We start from the raw sequence: 17,648 nt of genomic DNA, 5'->3' as shown, positions 1-17,648 counted from the left end.
CAGAATGTAGTGTTACAGTCATAGCTAGGGTGTAGAGAAAGATCAACTTAATGCGAGGTAGGTCCATTCAAAAGTCTGACGGCAGCAGGGAAGAAGCTGTTCTTGAGTCGGTCGGTACGTGACCTCAGACCTTTGTATCTTTTTCCCGAAGGAAGAAGGTGGAAGAGAGAATGTCCGGGGTGCGTGGGGCCCTTAATTATGTTGGCTGCTTTGCCGAGGCAGCGGGAAGTGTAGACAGAGTCAATGGATGGGAGGCTGGTTTGCATGATGGGTTGGGCTTCGTTCACGACCTTTTGTAGTTTCTTGCGGTCTTGGTTCTCAGTGAAGGAAGAAGACGGGGACAAAGGAGGTGGGCCTCAAAATATTTTTACAGTATAGAGATTTTTGGGGTCGGACAGAGAGAGGATATATCCTCTTTTCTTCGTGCCCTGCCACTTTTCTTTCGGCTCACGTCCAATCCTTGTTGCCCCGCCGTAATGCCTTGCCCTTATTCTGTGGCTTGTTGCCTTCTTGCCTCCTGGGTCTTTTTCTTCTTATATATTATATATTATTATCCGTGTCAGTTTTTTCTTGTGTGGGGTGATGTGTGGGGGAAAAAAGTGTGATGTTCTGCTTCTGTCGTGTTTTAGGTGGTTGGGGGGAGATGGTTGTTGAGGTGGTGTGTGTTAGGGAGGGGGGGGGGGGCACTAGGTTGGGTGTTTACGTGTTTCTGGCTGTTGGGGTATAGGGGTGTGCCATGACATATAAAGGGTTGGGAACCACTACCTTAGAAAGATTTGCATTTCTATAGGGCCTTTCATGATATCAGGATATCCTCATAGTGTTTTGCAGCCAATGAAGTACTTTTCAAGTGTGGTCCATACACGAGGGGCCCAATTTTCATTCTAAGTGCTGAATCTGGGCACAATTCAGATCCGACTTGGAAACCTGTTCTCAGGCGTCCCCATACGCACTCAGCATGAAAAAGAATCGCGAGTCTGAATCGCGCTGTGGGCGGGGCTTATCGTACCCGAAATGCTGCTGCTCCAATCGGAGCTTTGAACTGCGTATGCACAGTAAAAAAAAATTTGTAAAACGCGCTCCCGGGCCGCAAAAAGCGAATAAAGCGACCCGGGAGCGAAAAGTGGGAGCGATGGCCCCCACAGACATTGCCCCACCCCCCCCTATCCACCCACCCTCCCCCCCACTACCCAGACCGATCGCGACCCTCTGTCCCACTTCCCCCCCCCCCCCCCACCAATGTCCCTGCCCCTGCTTTCTGCCCCGTCCACCAGAGATTCACTTGGCCTCCCTCCCTCCCCCCCCCCCACTAGAGAATGATCGGGCCTCCCTCCTCCGCCACCGCCCCCCCCCCCCCCCACCCCACCAGAGATACATCTGAACTGCCTCCCTCCTCCCCCTACCCCACCAGAGAACAATCGGGCCTCCCTCCTCCCACCGCCCCAGCAGAGATACATCTGATCCGCCTCCCTCCTCCCCCCGACCCCGCCAGAGAGTGACCGGGCCTCCCTACTCCCCCAACCTCACCAGAGAATGATCTGGCCCGCCTCCCCCCTCCCCCCACCCCCCACTCCACCACCGATCTGAGTCAGAGAGTCTTTGGAAGTGCTGAACTTACCTCTTCAGAAGTTAGAGCGCCCGAAACAGACCTTTGCCGAGCAGGTCTGTTTTGTGCCGAATCTGGACGGGCGAACGCGATGGTAAAGGGGGAAATGCTGGTAAAGTTGGGCGGGCAGTTCATTAATTCAATTTAAATGCATGCAAACGCATTTAAATCGCCGTTGCGCCCGTTTCGGGTGCGGTTCGGATCGCAGCCATTTTCAGGCCTTGGTAAAGTGGGCATCTGCGGACGCGGGCACGGATCGCGCCAATCGTCTCAGGCCCGACTTTACCAAGTTTTCACGCCTGAAAATGGGTGTGACACAATGGTAAAATTGGGCCCTAGGAGACAGAGAGAGCCAATATTCCCTCACCTACACTCAGCCTATATTTTCAGGCAAGTTGGATTAACAGATGTTAGAACGGTAGGAGAGTTGTTTCATTCTAAATTTAGTTGTAAAATGTATTTGAACTGAACATAATCGATGATTTACTCCGTTTTCCTCCACACTCCAAAGATGTGCGGGTTAGGTGGATTGGCCACGCTAAATTGACCCTTAGTGTCAGGGGGGCTGGCAGGATAAATATGTGGGGTTACAGGGATAGGGCCTGAGTGGGATTGTTGTTGGTGCAAGCTCGATGGGCTGAATGGCCTCCCGCTCTGTATGGATTCTATGAAGTCAAAGTGTCATTTTGTGAGAGGCAGATTGGTGTTGGAGACATACTTTTCTTATCCCAATCTCTCTTCTCAATCTTTATTTCACAAATACTGTGGAACTTGGTGGCTGAACAACAGATGTGCATTTTTTGAGTTGCCAAGTTAATTGCTGTAAATTGGAGAAAAGCTTCTTTAATATGGTTAATATTTGGTAGCAAATATATATTTGTTGTTCATTGATTAGCCTCCTTCTGTACTGTAGGGTAAATGTGAGGGGTTATGGGAATAGGGCCTGGATGGATTGTGGTCAGTACAGACTTGATGGGCCAAATGGCCTCCTTTTGTACTGTAGGGATTCTATGATTCTATCACTGATGCCAGCAGTTAAAGGGTTGATGATGTTTTCTGTTTGCTTTGGCTAGTTCAGCCAAGAGAGAGCCATGTGCTAGGTCCATCATGATACGGTTCATGTCCCTGCATGCAAATACTTCCCAATCAAACAGCAGTAGAAATCAGATAGTGAGTTCCTCCCCAGGCAATTCATACCTCCCTCCAGCTGCTGACATAGCGTTGGATTTTCAGTGAAGATTTGCATATACAACTGTCTCCGCCAGCAGAGATTAGTGACCTGAGAGAGAGCTGAGAGGGGTGGAAATTAGGAGGGAAAAGGGTGACAGGTTACATCACTTAATTGGCCCTGCAGATCAACGCTGACCTTCAAGTGTATGTGCACAGTAGAATGAAGAATGTCAGGGTTAGGGTGCAGAACATTTCTTCATGTTTGCCACCACAGATGCACCATAGAAAGCATTCTTTCTGGTTGTATCACAGCTTGGTGTGGCTTCTGCTCTGCCCCAAGACCGCAAGAAACTACAGAAGGTCGTGAATGTAGCCCAATCCATCACGCAAACCAACCTCCCATCCATTGACTCTGTCTACACTTCCCGCTGCCTCGGCAAAGCAGCCAGCATAATTAAGGACCCCACGCACCCCGGACATTCTCTCTTCCACCTTCTTCTGTCGGGAAAAAGATATAAAAGTCTGAGGTCACGTACCAACCGACTCAAGAACAGCTTCTTCCCTGCTGCTGTCAGACTTTTGAATGGACCTACCTTGCATTCTCCATGTACAGTATGCTTTGTCCGTATAGTGCGTAAGAAACAATCCTTTTCACTGTATGTTAATACATGTGACAATAATAAATCAAATCAAATAAAAATTAAATCACTTGCGAGTATCAGGTAGTCACATTTAGGCTCTAGCATAACCCAAGGTACCATTGCACCAATCTGCACTAACATCGGAACAGGAGGAGGCCATTCAACCCACTTCAACCTGTCCCACCACTCAATTGGATTAGCTCCATCTACCCGCCTTTGCTTCCACATCCCTGGATATCACTTACCTCACGAAAATCCATCCATCTTAGGTTTGACATTTTCAACTGACACTCTGCCTCAACAGCTTACTTCGGGGGAAAGTGCTGGAAAATCTCAGCAGGTCTGGCAGCATCTGTAAGGAGAGAAAATAAGCTCTTTTCTCTCCTTACAGATGCTGCCAGACCTGCTGAGATTTTCCAGCATTTCCTCTTTTGATTTCAGATTCCAGCATCGGCAGTGATTTGCTTTTATTTTTTACTTTGGGGGAAAGTGTTTCAGATTTCCGCACCCCTTTCTGTGAAGAATTGTTTTAGCTCCAAAACTCAAAGCAATCCTTACCCGCCTCCGTGTAAATGTTTAGCTCCATTTTGATCCAACAATGCATCACATTTTAGCTTCATCTGAACACAATCCCACCCAGCTTCTCATTCTATCCTTCACCATCTCGGCACGGGGTGGCACAGTGGTTAGCACTGCTGCCTCACAGCACTAGGGACTCAGATTCATTCCCAGCTTGGGTCACTGTCTGTGTGGAGTTTGCACATTCTCCCCGTGTCTGCGTGGGTTTCCTACGGGTGCTCTGGTTTCCTCCCACAGTCCAAAGATGTGCGGGTTAGGTGGATTGACCATGCTAAATTGATCCTTAGTGTCGGGGGACCAGCTGGATAAGTGCATGGGGTTGTGTGGATAGGGCCTGGGTGGGATTGTGGTCGGTGCAGACTCGATGGGCCAAATGGCCTCCTACTGCACTGTAGGATTCTATGATTCTATGATCTCCCAATCACATCTAACCTCATCTTGAACCTATTTACACCATTCACTTCTCTTGTCTAACTCATGTTCGGCATTATTTACAGCAGGCAAAATGGCCCTTTTAACATTTCTTCAATCCACATCTTTCTCATTTGTAACTTGCCTGGAGCCTTCATAAAATTTCTACAGTACAGAAGGAGGCCATTCAACCCAACGAGGCTGTACCAACTCTCCAACAGAACATCTCACCCAGGCCCACTCCTCTACTCTATCCCCATAATCCCACATATTCGCCACGCTAATCCACCTACCTACACATCTTGGGACCCTAAGGGGCAATTTAGCATGGCCAATCCACCTAACTAGCTCATCTTTGGACTGTGGGAGGAAACCCGGAGCACCTGGAGGAAACCCGGAGCACCTGGAGGAAACCCACGCAGACATGGGGAGAATGCACACACTCACTCAAGGCCAGAATTGATTCCCTGGCGCTGTGAGGCAGCAGTGCTAACCACTGTGCCACTGTGCGATCCTTCTTTATGGGCGGCACGATGGCACAGTGGTTAGCACTGCTGCCTCACAGCGCCAGGGACCCAGGTTCAATTCCCGGCCTGGGTCACTGTCTGTGTGGAGTTTGCACGTTCTCCCCGTGTCTGCGTGGGTTTCCTCCGGGTGCTCCGGTTTCCTCCCACATTCTGAAAGGCGTGCTGGTTAGATGCATTGACCTGAACAGGCGCCGGAGTGTGGCGACTAGGGGAATTTCACAGTAACTTCATTGCAGTGTTAATGTAAGCCTACTTGTGACATTAATAAATAAACTTTAACTTTAACTTATGATGAGCAACATATAAAGTCACCAATCAACATTGTCAATCTCTTTTACATTAGAAACTGGAGCAGGGGACAGCTATTCGGCCCCTCGAGCCTATCCCACGATCTGACCGAGATCTAACAAATCTAACCCTGACCACCTCGTGATGCTCTATCGAGCCGAGCTGTTTAATTCAGCTCATTTCCCCGCACTTTCCTAGCCCGCTGGCTCTTGAATCGTTCCTGTCTGGTGTTACAAATCTTTCTCTCGATTGTTCCCTAGGTTATTCTGGGCATCTTGCTGCCCCCATCAATCCTGAGCTTGGAGTTTAAGAACAAGAATGAAATGTCATACATGCCGCATAGCCAGGAGTCGGCCTTGCTGGGGAAGGAAGTGGAGGAACCAGAGAAACCAGTCAAAGAGAAGGAGGAGGAGGATATGGAGTTCACAGTAAGCAAACACCAGACAACTCTTAAGCTCTGTAGTTTACAAGGTTAAACACTTCTCTAATTCAGCGTGAAACACATTAAAGAAAGAACTTGCATTTATATAGTGCCTTTTATATCCTCAGGACATCCCAAAACACTTTACAACCAATGAAATACTTTTGAATCACTGTTGTAATGTAGGAAACGTGACAACCAATTTGCGCACAGCAAGATTCCACAAAGAGAAATCTGATAAAGACCAGGTTAGTGATGTCGATTGAGGTATAAATATTAGCCAAGAGAACGCCCCCTTTCTCTTCAAAATAGTGCCCTGGGACGTCTCCCGTCCACCCAAGAGGACAGACCGAGGCCTCAGTTTAATGTATCATCTGAATGACAGCACCGCCAGCACAGTGCCACACTCCCTCGGGACTGCAGTGGGAGTGTCAGCTGAGATTATGTGACCAAATTGCCGGAGGGGGTTTAAACCCAAAACATTCTGACACAGACAAGAGCCCTACCCACTGAGTGAAGGTTGTCACGGCCAAGAGGCTAACATTAGTTTCCACAGCAGTTCAGTCGGGAAGACTGAATAGGCCAAGGCTGAGAAATGAGAAAGCAGTCAGCAAGATCAGTGAACGCCACAAAATGGACAGAACCTTTATATTGTATTGTATCGTGTGTTAAAACTGAATCGAAAATAAAGTTAAAGTTTATTTATTAGTCACAAGTAAGGCTTACATTAACGCTTCAATGAAGTTACTGTGAAATTCCCCTAGTCGCCACATTCCGGCACCTGTTCAGTCAATGCACCCTAACCAGCACGTCTTTCAGAACATGGGAGGAAACCGGAGCACCCGGAGGAAACCCACGCAGACACGGGGAGAACATGCAAACTCCACACAGACAGTGACCCCAAGCCGGGAATCGAACCCGGGTCCCTGGCACTGTGAGGCAGCAGTGCTAACCACTGTAAAGGTTCAGGAAAGATTTGAGATAAAATAGGCTGAAGAAAAATATGGGTACATGTTTCTTTGCCAACCAACCCCATCCTCCCAAAACCATCACCATCCCGTAAAGGATCTGAACATTTCACAGCATATTACAGCACGGAAGGAAGCCATTCAGCCCATTGTGCAAGTGCCGTCTCTTTGAAAGAACCAGCCTTTTACTTCCGTTCCCCTGCCTTCCCCCTAGCCCTACATATTGTCCAATCTATAACTAAAGCAAATATTCCAGGAGGTTCGCAGGTTTAATCCAGTTGTCTCCAATCCTTGCTTGCTTTTTGAATTCTCATCCTTGTTTTCAAATGGACCTCGCCCCACCCTCTCTCTGTAAGCTCCTCCAATCCTATTGCCCTCTGAGATCTCTGTACTCCTCCAATTCTGGCTGTTTGCACAATTCACTGAAGGCCATGCCTTCATCTGCTGAAGCCCTAAGCTTTGGAATTTTCTCCCTAAACCTCTCCGCCTCCCTCTTCTCCTTGAAGACATTTCTTGAGTCCCACTTCTTTGACCAAGCTATTGGTCATCTGTCCTAATATCTCCTTATGTGGCTCAATGTCAAATTCTGTCTGATAACCTCCTTGTAGCGCACCTTGTGACATTTTACTTATGTTAAAAGCAGTATATAAATGCAAGCTGTTATTGAGTAGGATGAACGAGAAGGAATAATGGCCAGAATTTCCATTTCCGAGACTGTTCGGTCCATCGATTTTGAGACTGTGGCTGGAATTTTGCCAGCACGCACGCCCCGATTCTGGGGGCGGGTGAAGCTCGGAGAATGGCATTCTCTGTTGGCCTCGGCCGGGATCATACGAACCTTGGGTTGATGTGCTGGTAAAACTCTGCCCTGTGGGTGAATAATCTGTTAAATCCTTCAACTGAAGCCTCCCCATTGAAGTGCGGCTAAATTTCATTTCCGCTGAACCTTTCCTAACATGACCTCAAGTTGAGTGGAATGTCTCCTCCAGACCACGCTATGTCACCCAGTCTTCTCCTGAAGTTCTAGGCCGGAATTCTCCGGCCTCGCATGCCCCGCTCCCACTGCCAGCAAGGATGGAGAATTTGGCACTCAGCCAAATCTCCGTTCACCGCAGCAGGACCAGAGAATCCGAGCCGCGGGCAAGGTCAGTGAATCCTGGCCCTGGTAAGACATAGAGTGGAGATAAGCCCCTTGTGGAAATTCAAATGATTGCTATTGGTTGCAATGCAGGGCTGTCAAAGGACAAGGTTCAGAGTTGTGACATTCTGTTTCTCCCAGGCAATGCTGGATGGGGTGAACGGGGAATCCGTGCGAAAGAAAAACGAAGAGGAAGTGCCGACTGTACATAGAATGATTCCCTTTGGACAAAAAATATATGAATTCTACAATGCTCCGATTGTTAAATTCTGGTTTCACACGGTAAGCAATTGAACAGACAGAATAATAATGCTGCGATTCTCACATTGGTAATTCTTTAGTCTAGACTGAAGGACATGTCTCAATGTACTAAGAGGTACATTGATATTTCTCAATGGACTAATAATTCAAAATTACACAAGATGGCCAACTACTATCAAACCCAATAGGTGACGGTTTATGCAGAAGATGTAACTGATGGTTAACTGCCAGACTATGGCCGGAATCTTACCACCCTTCACACCAGCGGGATTTTCCCATCCCGCCGTGAATGGAGATTTGGTTGGCTGCCAAATTCTCCGACCTCGCTGCAGAGGGAGCGTGACGCGAACAGCGGGCAAGATCGCGCCCTCTATTTTAAAGTACGATAATCAAATCCAACGACCTCGACTGGGTATTTTGGTCAGTTATTATTTGGGTCACCAGATTATTTTTGAGAAAATCAGTATGTGGACATCACTGGGTAAGGCCAACGCATATTCCCAACCCTAGCTGTCACTTGCAAAGCTGGCAGTGAGCTGCCTTCTTGAACTGCTGCAGTCGTGTGGTGTAGGTACACCCACAGAGCTGTTAGGGAGGCAGCTCCAGGATTTTCCAGAAGCAATAATGAATATTGAAGCAGTAATGAAAGCAACAATTGGGGGGGAAGTTTTCCTATACCACCCACCACGGGAATTGTCATGGGTGGGGACGGACCATGCAAAGGGCTGTTGACTTTGGGTGGGATTTACCAATTTTGGGATGAGTGCAGCTGGAAGATCCCACCCAATGAATATATTCAAGCCTTGTGCCTTCTCTGAATTCAGGGAACTTTGGGGATCTATTATTCCCTGTTGCTTTCTCCCTGGCAATGCCACAGCCAATCAGAGTCAATTTGCCAACCAATCAGCACTTTGTTATCTTGTAGTATAAATGGTTTGAAATTTGGTATTCTTGTGTTTGTCCTGATGAGAAACTTGGCCAACATGTCTCTCCTTTCAGCTAGATTTAATTAGTCTCTTTAACAGACCAAACACGCCAAGGCAAATTGCAGAGGAGAAGCAGGTGCAGGGGAAGAGTTAGGAGGGGCAAAGTAAAGCATGTTTGAAAAGATAACTTTTATATAAGCATGGAGATGGGTATCAGCCGTGGAGGGTCCTGTAGAGTTAACCAATCTAGTACGAGGTTCTGTGCTAACGGCAGAGGACAAAAATAAAGGAATTAGGGGGTGAGAGACATGAGATCAAAGAGTACGAGCTCCAACATGCACCAAAGGAAAGCTGGAGAGATAGAGCCATAGAACCATAGAAAATTACAGCTCAGAAACAGGCCTTTTGGCCCTTCTTGTCTGTGCCGAACCATTTTATGCCTAGTCCCACTGACCTGCACTTGGAATTAGCCATCAGCTAATTGAATGGCAGAACCAGCCTGAGGGGATGAATGGTCTCAAACTTCTATATTTCTCTTTATGTTTTGCACCTTTGGGAGAAGGGACGGTGTAAATGTGAGCACAGGCTGTCAAAGGAATGTTCCTCATGGGACTGTCCCCCGCTGACCCTGCAATCTCCAGCCAATGGCAGTCGAGAGCTTTTCTGGATCTAAATAGGGACGTTCTCCCTTTCTTCCAAATTACTGAGACCTGAATGCCAATTAAATGTCCAAGATGCCAGCCAAGCTCTTGCCGTTGATATTGCTCTGTGTTTTCTGTCAAACAGCTGGCCTATTTTGGCTATCTGATGCTTTTTAACTACATTGTTTTGGTGAAGATGGAACGATGGCCGTCGGTGCAGGAGTGGATTGTGATCTCTTATATCTTCACACTCGGTATAGAGAAGATGCGAGAGGTAAGCTAACAGCAGAAAGCAATGTTTGTTCTGGTTATTATTGAGTTTCTCATGCACCTAAGCCTTCTGTTACAAGGGTGCAATGTCTGCAAATCTCCAATCCTATGACACCAACCCTGAGTTGAAGGAAGACTAATGATTTATTGCCAGTGTCTCCGTAATATTCCCTCCAAATTCCTTTAGATGCATCTCACCCAGTTAGAATCATAGAATCCCTACAGTGCAGAAGGAGGCCATTTAGCCCATCGAGTCTGCACCAACCACAATCCTACCCAGGCCTCACTCCCGTAACCCCATGTATTTACCCTGCTAACCCCCCCTGATACTAAGGGGCAATTTAGCATGGCCAATGCACCTAACCCGCACATCTTTGGATTGTGGGAGGAAACCGGAGCACCCGGAGGAAACCCACGCAAACATGGGTAGAAGGCCCAGACTCCACACAGACGGTGACTCAAGGCAGGAATTGAACCTGGGTCCCTGGCTCTGTGAGGCAGCAATGCTAACCGTTGTGCCACCATGGTTCTGGTGCCTTATCAACCTTAAATACCAGCCTATCCAAGGCCTCTTCCTTATTAAGTTTAAATCCTAGTGTCTGAATTTCCTTCTCACCTACCCATGGCCTGGGTAGTATCTTCTTCCTTGGTAAAGACAAATGTAAAACTATTCATTTAATAGCCATGCCCTCTACCCCTGTGACATTTTGGTCCCAAATCAGTCCTACTCCTTCTTATACAACCTTTTTACTATTTATATGCCTCTGGAAGTCTTTGTGATTCCCCTTTCATGTTAGCTGCCAGCCTCTTCTCATGCTCCCTCTTTGTTTCTCCTATTTGCTTTTTCACCTCCTGTCTGAACCCTCTATACTCAGCCTGGTTCTCAGTTGTATTCCACCTGGCATCTGCCATAAGCAATTTCCTTTTGCTTTAACTTTATTTCTATTTCTTTTGTCACCTGGATTTATTTGCTCTACCTTTCCTTTTTGAGGGAATGTACCTTGACTGAGCTTGAACCGTCTCCTCTTTGAAGGCAACCCATTGTTCCGTTACTGTGTCCAATCTTTGACTCCAGTATATTTGGCCCAGATCCATTCTTAACCCCACTGTAAATTGACTTTCCACAGTTAATCATTCTTACTGTAGATTGTTCTTTGTCCTTTTCCACTGCCAGCCTAAACATTATGGTACAGTGATCGCTAAATGTTGCCTGACGGACATTTGATCCAACTGGCCCACCTTGTTCTCAAGAACCAGGTCGCGTAATACCTCCTTTCTCATTGGGCAAGAGACTTACTACCGCAGAACATTTTCCTGAACACACTCTAGAAACGCTTTCTCCTCTCTGCCCTATTACTCCAGTCCACATTCAGATAATTAAAGCCCCACATTATAACTATGAAATTCTTGCGTCTCTCTGTAACTTCTTTGCACATTTGTTCCTCTCCATCCTTCAATTTAGTTGGCGGTCTGTAGACCACCCCAAGCAATGTAATTGCACTTTTTATGTTCCTGAGCTCTGACCCAATCGATTCTGTCCTTGAACCCTCTGGGACATCCTCTATCTTCAGGACTGCAATGCTCTCCTTAATTAAGACTGCCACTTCTTCCCCTTCCTTTCCTCAGTGGTGGTGTAGTGGTATGTCAGCAGATGAGTAAGCCAGAGACCCAGAACGATGATTTGGGAATCTGGGTTCACATCCCACCACAGCAGATGGTGGAATTTGAGTTCAATAAAAATCTGCAATTTAATGAAACCATCTTTGTAAAAACTTTACATTTCCTGCATTTACCCTGTATTCAGGAGTATTTAACACCCAGTCCTCCCCTACCTTGAGCCAGGTCACTGTTATAGCCACAATATCATGGCAGGAATTTTTCACCCTGCTTTTCCTAACCCACTGCAGAGCACGGAGATTTGACTGGGCGCCAAATTCTCCGGCTTTGCTGAGCGGGAGCCTGGCTGGTAAGATCATGCCCAATATTTCCACCTGGCAATCTGTGCCAATAACTCACCAACTTTATTTACCACATTCTGTTAATTCACAGTAACACTGATTGAGGCTTTTAGTAAAAATTTGTCAGGTTTAGATTCAAGCTCCTTTCAACGACAGGGGAAGGGGCAGCGGAAGTTTAAGAGCTTCACGCAGCGTAGGAGGTGAAACGTGTGAACAAGGTAAGCGTGGCCCAGCAGGCAAGGCCAACTCCCCCGAGTGCAGTAATGGACATAAACTATGAATTTATGAACCCACGACCTCCGAGCATTAGCCTGGGCCTCTGGATTATTAGTCCAGTGACATAACCACTATGCCACCATCTCTCCTGACTTGCTTCCTCTTACTCTGTAGGGCCACACACTGATGCAGCTCAATGACTCCCAAGCAGAATTCATTTATTTTTATTTATCAGTGTCACAAGTAGGCCTACCTTAACACTGCAATGGAGTTACTGTGAAAATCCCCAAGTCGCCACACTCCGGTGTCTGTTTGGGTACACCGAGGGAGAATTTACCACGGCCAATGCACCTAACCAGCACGTCTTTCGGTCTGTGGGAGGAAACTGGAGCACCCGGAGGAAACCCACGCAGACACGGGGAGAACGTGCAAACTCCACACAGACAGTGACCCAAGGCCGGGAATCGAACCTGGGTCCCTGCCACTGAGAGGCAGCAGTGCTAACCACTGTGCCAGCCATGCAGACACAACGAGAAGGTGCAGACTCTGCGCAGACAGTGACTCAAGGCAGGAATCGAACCCAGGTCCCTGGTGCTGTGAGGCAGCGATGCTAACCACTGTGCCACTCTGGTTCTAAATGTTCCCTGACGGACATTTGTCCTTATTATTTACTCCTTATGGTCTTTTCCACTGAGTTGATTCAATGATTTGACTTGATCAGATCCTGATGTCTGAGCCTGGGAAGTTATTGCAGAAGGTCAAGGTCTGGCTGCAGGAATACTGGAATATCACGGATCTCATGGCTATCCTGCTTTTTTCTGTTGGGATGGTGCTGCGCCTCCAGGATCAGCCGTACATGAGCTATGGCCGAGTTATCTACTGCGTCGACATCATTTACTGGTACATTCGCCTATTAGACATCTTCGGAGTCAACAAGTATCTGGGGCCTTATGTCATGATGATTGGAAAAATGGTAAGATGAATAACCTACTCAATCAAAAGTGAAATATGGCAGAGGCAAAAAGAGAATGCTGGAAATACTCAGCAAGTTAGGCAGCACCTGTGGAGGGAGAAACAGAAGTTAACAATCTCAGCTGACAACAACCTGAGATGTGACAGGTTTTAAGGGAGGACAGAGGCAAGGAATCAGGGCCAGAGTCAAAGGGCAAAAGGGAAGGCCAGAGAAATACAATAAAAGAAAAGGGATGATGGTGCCAGGCCAAGGGAGATGGTGGCCGGGATTCTCCGATCTCGCACGTCCTGCCACCGCTGCCAACAAGAACAGGGAATTTGGCACTCAGCCAAATTTTCATTCACTGCAGCGGGACCGGAGAATCCCAGTCGCGAGCAATGTCAGAGAATCCCAGCCAATATTGGGACAAGTAAAGAAATAAAAGGTCACAGAATCTCTACAGTGCAGAAGGAGGCCATTCAGCCAATTGACTCTGCACTGGCTCTCTGAAAGAGCACTCTACCCAGTCCCACTCCCCTGCCTTATTCCCCCGTAAAATCCCACCCTGTGTAAATACATGAGACTTGAAAAATTTAAAGTTTCTTACAAATATTGTGTCTTTCTCTCAAGGAACCACAATATAAAATAAAGACATGGTGATAAGATTTTTTTGACTGCTTTAACCCCCATCTTATGCATCTCAGGAAGGGTGCATTGCCATTGCAGTGGGTGCACTGCACATTCACCAGAATGATACCCAAATCTGGATTCCCAATATGAAGGGGTGGTTAGTACTGCTGCCTCACTGCGCCGGGGCCTGGGTTCATTTCCGGACTCGAATCCCTGTCTGTGTGGAGTCTGCACATTCTCCCCGTGTCTGTGTGGGTTTCCTCTGGGTGCCCCGGTTTCCTCCCACACTCCAAAGATGTGCGGGTTAGGTTGATTGGCCATGATAAATTGACCCTCGTGTCAGAGGGATTAGCGGGGTAAATGAGTGGGGTTACAGGAATAGGGCCTGGATGGGATTGTGGTCGGTACAGACTTGATAGGCCAAAAGTCGTTCTTCTGTATTGTAGGGATTCGACGGATACCAGGGCTGAAAGGGTTAAATTGCAGTGACAACTTTTAGAAAATCAAGGGGTAATCTAATTAAGGTTTTTGAGATAATTAAAAGAGTTAATAGGAGAGCAAGAGAGAAATTATTTCCTGTGATTGGGGAGTCCATGACAACGAAATACAAATTTGAGCTCATCCTTCCAGGGTGATGTCTTCACACAAAGGGGAGTGGAATTCTGGAACTCCGGAACTTGCTCCCCAAAAATCTGCGGATGCTGGAAGTTTCAAAATAGTCCAATTGACAGACTTTTGCTATGTCGGGGTATTAAGGGCTGGGGAAAAAGGTTGGCAAATGGAGTTAAGACACAGATTAACCATGATCTAATTGAACTTGTCGAACAGGTTCAAGGGCCTGAATAGCTTCCTCTTCTTCCCATATTCCTATCTGGCTTTGGAAGTAATTTCAATGGGACAGATCTATTGTGGAGAAATAATTTTAGAGAGGGGCAGCACGGTGGCACAGTGGTTAGCACTGCTGCTTTACAGTGCCAAGGACCCGATTCCCAGCTTGGGTCACTGACTGTGCGGAGTCTGCACATTCTCCCCGTGTCTGCGTGGGTTTCCTCCGGATGCTCCAGTTTCCTCCCACACTGCAAAGATGTGCGGGCTAGGTGGATTGGCTGTGCTCAATTGACCCTCTTAGGTGGTTAGTAGGGTAAATAAGTAGGGTTATGGGGATTGTGGTCGGTGCAGACTCAATGGGCCAAATGGCCTCCTTCTGCACTGTAGGGATTCTATGATTGCTTTATCTCTCCGTGAATTTAACTTTTGTAAATGGCAATCTAGTTTCCCAATTGGAGCTCAGTATTTATTTATTAGTGTCACAAGTAGGCTTACATTAACACTGCAATGAAGTTCCTGTGAAAATCCCCGAGTCGCCACACTCCGGCGCCTGTTCAGGTACACTGAGGGAGAATTTAGCATGGCCAGTGCACCTAACTAACACGTTTTTTGGACTGTGGGAGGAAACCGGAGCACCCGGAGGAAACCCACGCAGACACGGGGAGACTGTGCAGACTCTGCACAGGCAGTAACCCGAGCCAGGAATCAAACCGGCTAACCACTGTGCCACCCAGTCATTCAATTAAATGGCTTATCTTGCAAATATGGTAGTATTGTAAAAGAGGAACGCTTTGTCAGTAATGTTTTCTTTCTATAGAAGATTAAGAGGTGATTTTAATTGAGGTGTTTGGGATGATTAAACAATTGGCTCGAGTAGATAGAAACTAATTCCTCAGGTAGGTGTGGAGAGGAGGCCTGACAGAGGGGGATTAACCATAAAAATAGAGCTTGGGTGTTCAGGGTGATGTCGGGTTCTTTACTCAGAGGGAAATGGAAATCAGGAACTCTCCCATCAAACACTGCTGAGGCTGAGAGGCCATTGAAAATTTCAGAAACTGAAAGGTTTGCGTTAACACAAGAATGTGAAGAGTTGTGGAAACCAAGGCGATAAAGCTCAGGTACAAATCGGCCATGATTTTACTGAATGCTGGTGTGGGCGTGAGGGGCTGAATGGCCTGCAGTTGTTCCTGTTACCTTCCCTTTTCATTTACAGATGATCGACATGATGTACTTTGTGATCATCATGCTGGTGATTTTAATGAGCTTTGGAGTGGCGCGACAGGCGATCCTTCACCCCAACGAAGACCCATCCTGGCGCCTGGCCCGAAACATTTTCTACATGCCTTACTGGATGATCTATGGAGAGGTGTTTGCCGACCAGATTGATCGTGAGTGCGCGTGGGGGAGGGTGGGGGAGGGTGTGGGAGAGGGAGGGAGGGCAGGGGAGGGTGGGGGAACATTGTGGAGACTGGGGCCAGTGGATGGGCTAATCATGGAGATTGATAGACTCTAGTTGGACAAGGATATGAAGAATAAAGGTGTGTAAAATGGAGTTAAGATACAAATCAGCCATGATCTAGTTGAATAGCTTAGCATGGACATGATGTGCTGTAATCATTCTTTGGATAGTCTCGAGGTGTTCAATGGCCTATGGATGGGGCAAGATCAAATTTACTGCTTGGTTAGCGGGAGATGAAATCCAAATTGCTCATTACTTGTTGGAATTGACATTTATTTACATTGAGCCTTATCTTTTCATTTTCACTTTCTCGTATAGTTTGAAGTTACCTAATCCCAATTTAATTTTTGATATTTTCCTGCCCTCCCCGCCTTCTATAATTTTGCACCCTCCTTGCACGGAGGGCTGTCAGCATGTTTTACTCCATATTCACCCAATGAAAAGTTCGCCATCATTAAGGTTGGGAGATTCACTCTTGTGTTTCTTGAGTATCCCACGTCGTGATCGCGGAATATGATTCTGGATTTGACTCCGTGCTGAGTTACAAGACTAGGAAACGTACTGAATTGATTGTGGACTATCAGAGAGTCCTGAATGACTCAATACAATTATTGACACATTTAACACTTTAACGTGGCAGTCCAGCGCAGTGGTGGCATTCTTGCATTTCCCTAGCGCCTTTCACAACAGTGGGACGTCCCAAAGCACTTCACTACCAATGGAGAACTTTTGAAGTGAAGTTATTGTTTTAATACAGGAAACGGGACAGCTAGTTTGTGCATAGCGATGACTGAATAATCTCTTGCCTTTTCAGTGATTTATTTTGAATTCTTTATTCTTTCATGGGATGAGGGTGTCGCTGACTTGTCAGCATTTATTGCCCATCCCTAATTGCCCTTGAACTGAGTGACTTGTTCGGCCGTTAAGAGGGCAGTTAAGAGTCAACCGCATTGCTATGGGTCTGGAATCACATGTAGGCCAAACTCAGTTGTAATTATTTCTATTTAAGGCTTCCTCATACCAGGTTAACCTCTCAGTGGCAATTTTGGTCACATGCTGTATCCAATACATGAAGCCCTGGTGATGATCATCACTTTGTTTTCTTATGCTTTTTTCATTTCTTTTAGCTCCCTGTGGGGAAGGTTTGACGGAAGATGGTAGACCCTTGCCCCGCTGCATAACTGGAGCATGGATCATTCCAGCGATTATGGCCTGTTATCTCTTAGTTGCAAATATTCTGCTGGTGAATCTCCTAATAGCAGTGTTCAAGTGAGTATTCGGCCACCATGCATGGATGAGGTATGCAAACCGAAAAGACTAACATTCAGATGCAAGGAATAAGATTATACCACGACTAATACAAAGGGATGCTTGCATTTAGAGCCTCAACAATCCTTTAGCAATAATTATGCAGTTTCTTTTCATCATGCATTTGTGGAAAATCTCCTAATTTTTCCGAGATCAGATTTCAGGTGCATGAGAAGAATCTGGGAGTGACTGACAGAGGGACCTCGGTGAAGTAGGGACACTCAAGCTGTTTGACCGCGTTATGAGCGCACCTTCCTTGGCCATCAAGTCCTGGGGTGGGACCCGAACCCGCAACTTTTGGCCCAGAGACAGGGTTGCTATCCACTGCGCCAGGGCAAAACCATGGTTAGCATTGCTGCCTCACAGCGCCAGGGATCTGTGTTCGATTCCCGGCTTGGGTCTCTGTGCGTGCGGAGTTGGCATGTTCCCCCCCGTGTCTAGGTGGGTTTC

General features: G+C 47.0%; 1 protein-coding gene across 1 annotated transcript in view; it reads left to right on the top strand.

Moving 5' to 3' along the window:
* Positions 1 to 17,648, top strand: part of trpm3 (transient receptor potential cation channel, subfamily M, member 3) — a 116,567-nt gene that overhangs the window by 87,296 nt on the left and 11,623 nt on the right. Inside the window, exons 15-21 of the mRNA XM_078213951.1 lie at positions 5,483 to 5,650; positions 5,772 to 5,891; positions 7,891 to 8,031; positions 9,723 to 9,851; positions 12,743 to 12,994; positions 15,645 to 15,819; positions 17,018 to 17,159. Coding sequence (XP_078070077.1) covers positions 5,483 to 5,650; positions 5,772 to 5,891; positions 7,891 to 8,031; positions 9,723 to 9,851; positions 12,743 to 12,994; positions 15,645 to 15,819; positions 17,018 to 17,159 — 1,127 coding nt within the window. The remainder of the gene's footprint in view (positions 1 to 5,482; positions 5,651 to 5,771; positions 5,892 to 7,890; positions 8,032 to 9,722; positions 9,852 to 12,742; positions 12,995 to 15,644; positions 15,820 to 17,017; positions 17,160 to 17,648) is intronic.

Source organism: Mustelus asterias, chromosome 6 (assembly GCF_964213995.1).
Source record: "Mustelus asterias chromosome 6, sMusAst1.hap1.1, whole genome shotgun sequence".
Lineage (NCBI taxonomy): Eukaryota > Metazoa > Chordata > Chondrichthyes > Carcharhiniformes > Triakidae > Mustelus > Mustelus asterias.
This window is presented reverse-complemented; position numbering and strand designations above follow the sequence as displayed.